Genomic DNA, 12,584 nt, shown 5'->3' on the forward strand with positions numbered 1-12,584 from the left:
AAATTAAGGAATATTTTAAAACATCACCATGGTATTCCTTGGAGACTAAAGTTCTTAATTGACAACATCAATCAAGGAGCACACAGGCAAATAACTATTTGAAATTATATCTAGAATATGTATTTTACCCTTAAATTTAAAAAAATTATAAGTGTCTTTAAAGTTCTTTTAGAAATAACCATGTAGTAGTCTTAGCAACCAATACTAACTGCTTTCTCAATCATCACATCTTTAGAATAGTTCTTGACCTCAAAGTAAATCTTCCAGGTTCTTCCTCAGGAGTGTGTCTATTCCTTTTGACCTTTTCATTTTAATTAGAATCAGCTGGACAAGTTGCACAAGCATGCACACTGGGATTTTGGTAATGACTGCATAACATGTTGATAAATTTGGAAAAAAAATTGACAGCCTTGAAATGTTTGCCAATGTACAAACTTGGTTTGTTTCTTCATTAGATATCATTAAGCTTTTAAAGCATTGCTATAAATTGTGTTCTCATATATTTTTGGTATATATTTATTTCTATGTATTTTACATTGCATTATAAGTTGTTTTGTCTTTATTGAAATTTTGTTTTCTATTTGTGGCTAGAATTTATAAGTGATGTTGAGATTTGCCTGTTGACATTTGACAGGCTTGCTAAACTCAAATTCCAGTAATTCCACTGTAGATTGCCTACAGTTCTAGGAGTCAGCAAACTATGACCTGCAGGCCAGATCCAACTCACAGCCTGTTTTCACAGGCCAAGAATAGTTCTTAACCTTTTAATAAATGATTGTAAACGCCCAAAAGCAAGGAACAGTCTCCAGAAACAGTGAGTGGCCTGCTCAGTCTAAAATATTATTATCTGGCCCTTTACAGAAAGTTTGCTAGCCTGGCACAGCACAATCATCATCTGTGAATAGTGCAGTTTTTAGTTCTTCTGTTTTATTTATTTTCTTTCTTTTACCACATTAGCTAAAATCTCCAGTGTAAAGTTAGAAAGAAACAGTGGTAGCTGAGAGTTTTAAATTCTTCCCTATCTCAAAGGATAAGCTCAATTTCTTAAGTATGTTATTTTTTTTTAATTTTCTATAGCTTTTATCAGACTAAAAATTCCATTCTTTCCTAATATTTAAGAACTTTGATCATAAAGTTACAAAGAAACTAGACAATCAAGAAGTTTACCTTGAAATTGTCACAGGTAATAGACACAAAGGGAGGGGATTTGTACAAATTCTAAGAAGTTCCTAAGACAGAACATGTTTCTTCATTCCAGCAGTTTCTGTATTTTCTACTTATAATCAATGTGAAACTGATACATTTTCTATCACTCAAAATTCTTCCCCTTTGCTACAGTTAAAATCTGTATAAGTAGTTTCTTCAAACTGTTATAATGACCTTTTCAAGCTCAGTGTCAAAAAGCATATGAAAAAGTATATTGACAATTGCAAAACCTGAGCTCGACAGCAGAAATAAGGGAGAAATCCCTTTGTTCATTAACTTACTCATGTCAGACTCGTTGAACACAAACTGAGACTCTTGCAAGTCAACAAAATTACTTTCATGTTATGTTTTTCTCTGTAGATATTTTATTATTCAAATAATCTGAAATATATTTACAGTTGCTTTAGTATTAAGTTACATCTTGTAAGTTCACGAGTTGAGTCCGATTGCCTGTGCCACTTCTAACATGATTCAAAAGAGACACATTTTGAAAGACAAGTTGTTTTATTTAGTCCCATTTTAATGTCCCCTTAAAAAGTTTGACTGTTGACTCTGGATATTCAGCTAAGAGAGTCGTATCAAAAACCTGCTTGAATTTATCTAAGAATTCATAATCTGTGCTGAACCTGAACTTGTTTGCCCAAAGTACCACCGTCCCCTGCTGGGAAAGGTGCACCATGGTGAGAAGCAGCTTGTCCAGGAAGTAATGGTGGTACACCACGTCAGAGGCCAAGACATAGTCGTAATGCAGGGCTGCCCTGGGGAAGTTCTGCTCCAGGTCTTGCCCCCACACCAATTCCTTCACTTCAGGCAGATGTGCTGTGCATTTCAGGGTATTTTTTAAGAGATTGTACTGAAGGTTTCCCAGGACATCAGGTAAATCCGTTGCTGTGACTTGAGCTCCTAAATGAGAGAGAGATGGTAACAATCACCTGGAAACTTTCGGGCGGCCAGAGTACTGATACACTCCCGGAGATCATAAGAGAACCAGGTCCCTCGGCCTGCGCTTGCCATAGCTCAGGCTGGACAATTCTTTCTTGTGTGTGGGCCCATTCTGAACACAGCAAGGTGATTAGTAGGCTCCCCAGTCTCTCCCTCCCCCACCCCCAGATGTCAGTAACTGCAAACCCCCCACCCCACTCCTGAGGTGAAGACCTCCAGGGCTCAGAGTCACCTCTGGACTCTCAACTTAGTCACTTTGAAAACAAGGTGAGCTCAAGGAGTTGCTCAGCCTCTCCAGGACTCGGTCATCTCTGCAGGTGACAGTCACGATTCCTGGCGCATGGCATTTTGGGGAGATACAGTGAGTGAAATTGTGGCCACGCTCCTACCACAGCCTGCCTGCCACACAAAAAGCACTCTGTCATTGTCACCGTGAAGGTCTTTTACAACACGATCCGGAAGGAAGGAAGGAACAAACCTAGAATACTGGCCACGATGGAAACAAGGCCTGGTCCAGCACCGATTTCCAGTATTTTGGCATCTTGGAGATTCAACTCCTCTTGATGTTCTTCCAAATACTGGCACAAAGCTGTAGCCTAAAACACACGAACAACCAGGACTTTCACCTGAGAACTGGAACACTGGACACCAGGAGCAACTCCTCTACCCTCAGAGTTAAAGACTGAAAGACATTATTTTCTATTTATTGAAGGGTTCAAAAGAACCAAAATCTCATTCAATGCCATATTTAGACCCCTGGAACATAAAAGTTATAATAAATTGCATGTCACAAACTGGAGAAACAAATTCATTAAATTGACTATACTAGCTATGACCAGTTCCTCCCCCCCAAAAAAAATCAGGGGGTGGAGATCTGTAGATTAGCTCAGTTCTTACAAATTGGGGAGATGTAGCTGAACAGCGACTTCTTCCCCTGATTTCATCATTTTGGGCCTGCAACTGCATTTAGAGTGTTGTATAAACTTGAAAACTTCTCTTCCCAATCAATCAAAATTCAGCTTCTTTAGGACTGTGCTATCTTGGACAACTGGGTAGTTTCTTGGATTCTTGTTTTCTTAAATTGTTCATCAAAGAAACAGACTATCAGAACAGTGCTTCTCCAGGATGGAGATTCCTTGGAAAACTGGGAATGGAACCACCATTTGACCCAGCTATCCCTCTCCTCGGTCTATACCCAAAGTATAGAAGGCTTAAAAACAGCATACTACAGGGACACAGCCACATCAATGTTTACAGCAGCACAGTTCACAATAGCTAAACTGTGGAACCAACCTAGATGCCCCTCAGTAATGAATGGATAAAGAAAATGTGGCATATATACACAATGGAATATTATTCAGCATTAAAAGAGAATAAAATCATGGCATTTGCAGGTAAATGGATGGAGTTGGAGAATATTGAAATTAGCCAATTCCAAAAAAACAAATGCCAAATGTTTTATCAGATATAAGGAGGCTGATTCATAGTGGGGTTGGGAGAGGGAACATGGGAGGATTAGATCAACTCTAGATAAGATAAAGGGATGGGAGGGGAGGGAAGGGGCATAGGGGTATAAAAGATGGTGGGATGAGATGGACATCATTACCCTAAGTACATTTAAAAAGATGTGAATGGTGTAAATATACTTTGTGTACAACCAGCGATATGAAAAATTGTGCTCTATATGTATAATATGAATTGTAATGCATTCCACTGTTATATATAACAAATTAGAATTTAAAAAAAAAAAAAACAGTGCTTCTCAAACTTTAGTGTGCCAACAAATGCCCCGGGGTAGCTTATTAAAGATGCAGATCCTTCTCTTGTAGCTCTGGCTCAAAATTCCGCATGTCTAGAGAAGCTCCCAGTGAAGCCAGCCTGCTGGCCTGCTGACCACACTCTGAGTATGGACAAGTTGTTCATTACACATGAAACCAACCATCTCTCTCCTTTATTCATTCTATTCTGTTTTACTTTGTCCTGACATTTCTGTTTTTTTTTTAATTTTTAATATTTATTTTTCAGTTTTCGGCGGACACAACATCCCTGTTAGTATGTGGTGCTGAGGATCAAACCCTGGCCTCACGCATGCCAGGCAAGCGGGCCACCGCTTGAGCCACATCCCCAGCCCCATCCTGACATTTCTGGAAAGAGAAAATGAATGTTAGATTTGCATTGCTTCTCCAGGCGTTATTTATGTAAAGGAAGTGTCCACTAGCAATGCTCTGGGCTAGAGAGAACAAGAAGAACTGTGCATAAGAAAGTTATTCAAGTAGCCTAGCGCTGGGGAAGGAACATTGAGATGAAAAACTACTGAGTTCTATAATTGGTTTTTATGTTTTGGCCCCAGGTATAGATATGCTCTTCTGCCTCTGGACTCCAGGTTCTAGTGTAGGTTGGAGAGGAGTGGCCAGGGTGATTCCAGACCTGCCACTTATGATTGCCAGTAACAAGGCTGGTACTGCAGATTTTACCCCATAAGTCACTTTACTTCATCCTCATGTGTGCATAGGGAATGGACACATGCAAACATGAATATCACCTTTTTCTCTACTGCCAAGGTATTCGGTGGCAGAGCTAGAGGTAAGCAAACCAATTATAAAGTAATTCCAGTGATTTCAGGGAGATATATTCCAGGTTGGGGGCGGCACATGATAGAGGCTGCTGGGAGTCAGGGCTGCATTCTGGGTGCCAGGGAGAGGTGAGCCAAGTGTGGAAAGATGAGGGGGCGGGGCACTCCAGGTGAGGCCACCTGGTGAGACAATGGTGTCAAATAGCACCAACCTGCAGCACTTGGCAAGGCACTCAGAGTTGAGAAGGGGAGTTTTGAGGAAGGAGTTGAGTTTTTCTGTGAGGGCATTCAATAAGAGGAGAGTGTCACTGGCATGGCCAGAGGACACATGCTGCCCTGTCCCCCAGGAGGGTCTGGCCCCAGTCAGGGGTCATCCGGAGATAAAAGCCTTCTCAGGAACAGCTACAACTTTTGACATGACAAACACCCATCCCTCTTAGCCCTGTGAGCAAACTCTAAAAGGAGCTCCTTCACAGATTCCGCCCCTGCAGGCACCCGGAGGGTCTTCCCACTTGACATGCGATTCTCCTAAAGCTTTCAGGGGACCCCAAGAGAGGTGGGTTTGGGTGCATAAATGGCTGAGGCCTTAGCGTAAAACAATTGAGTGGACAGACGTGCCGCTTCCATTCCTAATCTGTTACCACCGCTCTGGTTGTCTGTTTGCTAAATTCATTAGAATAGGAAGCTTTGGAAGGCATTAGGTATTTCAAACTTATTAAAGCAAAAGAAAGCCCTTGTTTGAAGAGAATCATACTCATGAATAAGGTTCTGCTTAGAGGGGAGCAGAACCCTAAAAACCTGCTTAGAAGGGAGCAGAACCCTAAAAACCTGGGGCCCTTTGGCTCCTCCTCTCCCAGTTCACTTGCTACCACTTCCCAGGACTGCCTGGACAGCTCCTGAGAACCTCTTGTCATGAACTTCTGCTCGAGATCCTGGACCAGGAGATGTGCCTCCCCGGGGAGTTTTTAAGACATGCAGGACCACAGACATGCACACACTCACACCATACCACACCTGAATCACAGTCTGCATTTAATAAGATCTCAGTGGGACTCAGTACAGAAAGGCTCAGAAGTTCTGCTCTGGAGCCTTTCTAAGCTCAGGCTGACAGCCTTTAGGGTGGAAAGAGCCATGTGTGCCCCAGGAGAATAGCTTTATCATCAAGCCAAGGAAGCTTTCTGAACTCCCTTGTCCTTAGTCAGGAGGTGAGAATAGTGTTGCATTAATAATTACAATTAATGTAGGCTTACATGTAGCATTTGTTATAACCATGTCAGGAACTAGACATTATCGCTACTCCAGGTTTCAAATGTGGAAATGGAGGCAACTGGAGGTGCAGTGAGCACCTGGGCCCCTGCAGCTTGAAAATAGCAGGTTTTCCTCCATTCTTGCACCATCCTTGCTGGGCCGTCACAGGGGTGACATCAGGTGGAATAATACCTCCTAAATATTTCTGTGAAAATATCCATCAAGTCAAGGAGGTATGGATGGCCAAGAGCCAGTGGGTGTGACCCAAAGGTGCCTATTGCAAAGTCTAAACTCTAAATTCCTGATATTCTTTTTTTTTTAAACTTAGCAATTGTATTCATGCTGCATTCTACTTCCCAATAAGGTCAGGTTTATTTAACATAAAAATATTGTTTAAGGAACATCGCTTAAAGCAAAACCAATGCTTCCGAAGGAAATGCTATGCTTCTTTGGGGTCCAAGCACACCACCAGTATCTCTGGGGGACCAGGTAATCCATCCTCAACTTGAGAAGCACAAGAGGTAGAAGTAGGTGGCCACCTGCCCACAGCAACACAGATGTACAAAACTGTCACCTTCAGAAAGACCAAGAGCACAAATGTCCCCCATGCGCTCACCGCTGGCCACACCACCGCTCCATAGCTCTCTATCGACTCTTGGATGACAATCTTCTTGCCGGCAAATTGGTAATGCTCCTGAGTGTAGCTGGCATAATCTGTCCGAACGAATTTCTGGAGGCTACGAAGAGACGATTCTATGTTGTTTGCGTCTGTGAAGCACAAAAATAAGACAGGCTTCATGCTTCATCGATCCAGGGTGAACCTACACTGGGTACCTACACTGGGTAAGACGGAGGAGACCAGCAATCTTTCCCCAAGTCGGGCAGTGCCATCAACCAGTGTCTGCAATTAACTCCAAACTGTGTTCTTTGAGGGGATGGGACACAAGGTTCGGATGTGACCTTTTCATCATGCAGCAAAACACTGAAGGAGGCCCTGGGCTTCTCCCTTCTCCTGAAGAGGTGAAGACCCATCCCCAACCTGTGTTCTGGTGTCAGGAGGAAGCGAAATTATCAGGAAAATGGCACCTGAGAGCAGACTCTCTGCAATTAAGGAGGAACTAGGTGAACAGGAACCCGGCTATTTTTAGACCTTGACGAGAAGTAACATTCCCACACGCTGCTGACTGCCGCGTACTCCCAAAATCCTTCCCGCAACTGCCCCTCAAAAGGCACAGGCCACTAGGCCACTGGGGAGGCTGTCACATGAGACCTGGCTATTAAGTTACTAATGCTCTAAATACTCCTTTAACCCCCATGACCCACGATAGCTGCTCTCAAATAGCATATAAAATGGGGGGAAGAGCGCCTGACGGGGCTGACATCACAGATTCGCAGATGGTTAAGGGTTTCCCAGAAGGTTTCAGGATAAAAGAGCAGCGGGTATAAATGTCAGGAGGATGCTGAGTGCATGCGCACTCAGGGACCCTGCCTGGTAGGGGCGGAGGGGGGCTGTGGACGCTGGGAAGGGATTAGCAGGGAGGAGTTTCCTAGCCCAGGGACTGGTTTATCCGCAGGAAAGTTGCCTTGTTGCCTGGCTTCCGATAGAAGATCTTTAACCAGCAGTTAACATTTGAAGTGCCCTCATCAGAAGTAGCCACTCAAGGTGGAAGAGGGAGATGTGGACACCAGGAAAGTGAGCCTTGGAAGAAAGCTGATCTGCAGGCCGCCCCTCGCAGGCAGGTCCCAGAGCTATTTCCAACATCACTGATTTCAGCATGCCCCTGAGTGGCTCTATGCTGGGAGGCAGCATATTGATTCCAACAGGCTAACCCATCAGTACGGGAATGTGGAGTGAGCATTAGAAATACCAGTTGATGATGTCCGTTGAGTATGATTATGAAGAAAGGGCGCAGAAATGTCTATGTAGGCTTCATTTCTTTTTGTCCTTTTTCATTGTATTTTATTGAAGTATCATTTGCAGTATCTTAGGAGATGATCCTTGACCATGGCTGAAGTGAGTCATTTGTAAATTAGCAGAGAATGCCCTGAGCTCTGCCCAGTGTCGCTCATGGTCATGGTTCTCCTTTGTGTGGAAGAGGAATCTCAAAAAGGTGAGCTTCCCTGAGCTGGTAAGTGCCTGGCAATAAATAGCCAGTGTGGCCTGAGACTGGGCTCTTTGCTGTCACATGCCCTGTCAGGGGGTGGTCAGGAGGCTGCCAGGTAAGGAGGAGACTTTTGGCCTTCACTTGCCTCTGTCGTAGGAGGCGTTGCACACTGAACAAAACCAGCCCGGCACTTCTGAGTGGCGAGGAGGGCCAGCTCCTCACCCTCGGGCTGAGAGGCAGAAGCCAGAGGACAGGCTGCCTGTGCTGAAGCAGGTGGAGCAGCCACTTCTGAGAGACGAAAAAGCCCTGATTTGTAGTGTCTGGCAAAGGCCCTGGTGCAAATACTCCCATCGTGGCCGAGTCCCAACTTCTGCCACTTGATGGGAAATACAGGCAGCTGGGCACGGTCCCGTGATTTTGCCCGCACAGAGATCAGCCCCCAGAAAGCACCTCAAGAGCATGGCTGAGAGGGAACTGAAGTAAAGTAACTGCTGAGGAGCTTTGAGCATTTATTATTTAGGCTTCTTAATAGACATTTGCCTTTAATATAATCTATTGAATTCTAAGTCTATATATCCTAAATTTTAATATAGCATGTTCTGCAACCAGAATTCCTGAAATTCAATGCCATCTCCAGCATGCTCTGGGGTGGGAGACTGACAGCAGCCAGCACCTGCCAGCCCCTGCGCCCCTGCCCTATGCTCAGGTGCACCTTCCTCCCTTCCTCCCAAGGACGGCCTGTTGGGGACTTATCTTTCTCTCAGAACTGTAGGAAAAGTTGGTGGATTGATTTTGCCTAGCTCATCTCTTCACAAGTCAGTAAACTGACAAAGAATGAGCTTGATGGTGTACTTTTCTGATGAACATTATTAAGAAACACTGGCATACACATGTTTTCGCATAAGACCCTCTGAATTTCTACAAACACGGAAAATTGTATGACTGCAGCACTTTAAATATTTTCATCTATTTTGTCTATGCTAGCCTAGTAGTTCAGAAATCAGATCTGAGAGAGAAGGTAGAGTTGCATTTTTATGTAAATGAGTCAGTAAAAATAAATAACATGCTCCTTTAGTAGAGTTAAGACATATTTGTACTCTATAAATGATTGTGTTTTAAATGGCTCTTATGATACCATTTTTATGTCTGTTATTTATGTACTTCTGAAGCTGTGCCCAGAAATGCAGCTACACTGCCACTCTGCTGTCCTAGTGGAGAAATGCACCGTGATTGACAAGGGTCCATCACGCTGCTGCAAGGCATTTCGGCAAAGAACGAACTATGTTTTAAAGTTCTTGTTACAAAAATATGGCACTCTCAGATTTAAATACAAGATAAAACAAAGTTGCAGACTTGATAAAGCGAATGAGAAAATCGGGGTGAATGACACAAAGGCGTTGTCAACCATGCTTCATTGTGGTAAAAATTTAGAGTTAAAAGGAAATGGAAATTCTTGCGGCTGAAGTTAACTTGAAAATGTCATCGTTAGGAAAGCAACTGAGGAAAGCTGTGGCAGTGAGGAAAAGGAGTTTACCTCCTGGGGGTCCCCCGGTGCCATCTTCCTGGAGAGCCCCCTCCTCCTCCTCCAACCAGCCACCTGGGGAGTTCGGTGCCTCTCCCAGGCACAGAGACTGCTGCGCAGAGCTGAGACACACGTCCATAGCTGGAGCCTGCTGGGAGGAAAGAACTGGACAAGACCCGTGTCACTTGGCCCAAGGAAAGTCTGACTCTCCCTGAAGGATCCAAAGAGTGTAGCTTATCACCTTAGCATGTGCTGAGCCGAAAAGAACACCTGCTTTTCAGCTTAGTTCCCTGGGAGAGCCAGGAGCCACCCAAGGAACTGCCATTTGGCTTTGCAGAGCAAGGTACAGAGAGAACATGAAACACAACCGAGTCCACACATGGAGAAAAACAAACTCAGAGCAGGTGTAGCCTGGGAACAAGACTGTCACTCGGGGCTAGAGCAAGGTTTGGTTATTTTGCAACCTTTGCCATTCTCTAGTGTCACCCAGTGTTGTAACACATCACTAAGTTCTGGGGTTCTAAAATGCATTTCCTATAACTTTTGGATCTGAATTCCAATAAAAAAGACCTGCCCCGCTTTGCATACCATTGGGGATAATAAGGGGTAATGGCATCATGGCCGAGGAGCCAAGCCAGGGTTTGGAGCAAACGCCAGGCTGCTCTACTTTCATCCGAGGCTCCGTTGGAAGACGGTAGAGAGCACTGAGCTGCAAGCCAGGAACCTGGCCTGGCTCCCCACTCTTCACACTTGGCAAGCCACCTAATCCCCTCAGCACCCATTTCCTCACCAGCAGAAAGGGGATGACAGCATCGGCCCTGCTCATGGGGCAATGGTGAGAGACAGAAGAGCCCAAGTGATTATAAACCACCGAGAACTCCGCCTGCCTGGGCACAGGAGACCTGGCTATGGGGATCACTGACTGGCATCAACGCAGAAATGCCCAAGGCAGCCTGAGGACCACCGTGCTCACCACTGCCCAGCACAGTGCTGTAGTGCTCTGTGTGTACCTTCTCAACAACCCCCTGAATCAGGCACTGTTGTTACATCCTGTCTCAGGTGGGGAATCCAGACCGAGAGAAATTGAAAAGCAGCCCAAGAGCAGCTGCTGGTGGCCAGTGACAGGGCCCTGAGGCAGAGCAGGAGCCCATCTGCAGACCCTGCCTGGTGCCCACCAGTCAGCGCAGCCCAAGCTGCCTGGGTTCAGCCTTAGTGTTCCTTGTCTAGTTTGCCCTGAAATTACTTGCAACACTTGGCTTGCCTCCATGCTGTGACAGTGACAGCCCTGGTCTTTCTCACAAAACATAAATGCTTTTCCTTACCCATTTTTATCATCTGGGTCTATTCTACACACGCTGCTGTATCCTATTGTCTCAGCCAGTCGAGGATGGCAACCAGACACCCAACCCACCCATGACTACTGAGCATGTAGAAACCACACCGAAGCCAGCTATTAAGGTGAGGAGTTGACCAGTGAACAGGCACACAGAGAAGGACCCCAGCCCTGTGCAGCATCTGGAATTCCATCCCACACCCTGACAGGGGGCCTGCCCCTCTCACTTCCCGGCATCAGAATCACACAGGAGGTAGGCTGTGGTGCAGGTAATGTGATGTTTTCACTGACTCTAGAATCAGCCATTCAAACATTTACCCACCCCCCACCCCATTCTCTAACCAGTGGAAACTGTTCCACCAGGAGTTTTTTTCTCTTGCAGATACTTGCTCTTTCTTTTCCATTTCCCCACAATTTCAGGAAGTTAATGGTTCTGCCTAAAAAATAGCAGACTGGCCACTGAAAAGTACACAGTAGGTCCTGAGTGCAGACCCCTCAGCTCTGGTGAGAAGCCTGCATCTGGCGGCTCCACCATAAGTGATCTGCGTTGAGCGCAGATAATGTCCCCACTCCTAGGAGGGCTCTGGGTATTGAGAGCCGTAACCCACCCAAGCCTCTCACACACACAATATCGACTGCTAGCGTCATCTCCAGGCTTCAGAGGAGACCGCAGTGGGACACTGCATGTGGAATTCCCACATGTCACCCTGAGATGCAGCACATTAAGTTCAAGACATTTCTGCATCTGGCACACAAGAGAAGAAGAGCTGTTTCCAGTCAAATACCTGCTATACTTTTCCTTATGAGACAAAGTCACTCCTTCCCTGTCATTATAGTTGACATGACAGATTCACTCCCAAAAGACAGCAGTACATTGAAAAACAAGCCAGAAAAATAAGTCCTATAATCTACTTAGTGTCTACACTGTACATTCATATATTTTAAAGATTTGGACAGGTTTCTTTTAAAAAAGATTATTTGTTAGTACCCTCAAAATGATTTCTGTTAGATATGCCTTTACCTTATGGAGCAGAAGAGATTTGAGGTTTCTGGGCACCCTTTAATCATGATGTTTATATAGATCTGTCCTGAAAGGATTAGCTTTTCATGAACAACAGCCAACCAGTGGAAGCTCAAGTTATTTAGGGGAGCATTACCCGCCACTATGCAGAGGCACATTGCTTTGCTATAATTCTCTCTCATGCTCTCTCTTCCCCAACACACACACACACACACACACACACACACACACACACGGGGGGAGGGAGAGAGAGAGAGACCTTGCAACATGAAATGGAATTTCCCTCAAAAGATCCATAAATATGGGGCTGGGGTTATCTTTCAGCGGTAGAGCGCTTGCCTCACATGTGCAAGGCCCTGGGTTCGATTCTCAGCACCACATGAAAATAAACAAAAGTTATTGTGTACGGCTACCAAAAAATATATTTAAAAAATCCATGAATATCACTCCAGCAGAACAGAGACTTCCGGGAGGGTGCCCAGCTGCTGTGGTGTGGTTTCAAGGTGGACTTCCATTTCACTTTTAAAAGAAGTGGAGGTGTGGCAGCTGGGGTCTTTACCCACTTACAAACTTTGTGCTCATCATCCAGACTCCTTGAGGCTCAAGGGAGGGGAGTGTCTGCTGCAGACTCTGCC

At 45.0% G+C, this 12,584-nt stretch overlaps 1 protein-coding gene across 1 annotated transcript; it reads right to left on the reverse strand.

Moving 5' to 3' along the window:
• Positions 1-1,714: 1,714 nt before the first annotated feature.
• Positions 1,715-9,734, reverse strand: Mettl21c (methyltransferase 21C, AARS1 lysine). Its single transcript, XM_076872630.2, has 4 exons — positions 9,608-9,734; positions 6,585-6,736; positions 2,627-2,744; positions 1,715-2,109 (listed from the first exon to the last, which is right to left on the reverse strand). Exons 1-4 carry the CDS (start codon positions 9,732-9,734, stop codon positions 1,715-1,717), a joined length of 792 nt encoding a protein of 263 aa, XP_076728745.2.
• Between the last annotated feature and the right edge of the window lie 2,850 nt (positions 9,735-12,584).

The sequence above is a fragment of the Callospermophilus lateralis genome, chromosome 12 (genome assembly GCF_048772815.1).
Source record: "Callospermophilus lateralis isolate mCalLat2 chromosome 12, mCalLat2.hap1, whole genome shotgun sequence".
In the NCBI taxonomy this organism is placed as follows: Eukaryota; Metazoa; Chordata; class Mammalia; order Rodentia; family Sciuridae; genus Callospermophilus; species Callospermophilus lateralis.

Coding starts and splice junctions, on each gene's coding strand:
- Mettl21c (XM_076872630.2), bottom strand. CDS start 9,734: ATGGACGTGTGTCTCAGCTCTGCGCAGCAGTCTCTGTGCCTGGGAGAG. Junction 2,745..6,584: donor GAGCGGTGGTGTGGCCAGCG/GTGAGCGCATGG, acceptor CGTGTGTTTTAG/GCTACAGCTTTGTGCCAGTA. Junction 2,110..2,626: donor CATCGTGGCCAGTATTCTAG/GTTTGTTCCTTC, acceptor TCTCTCATTTAG/GAGCTCAAGTCACAGCAACG.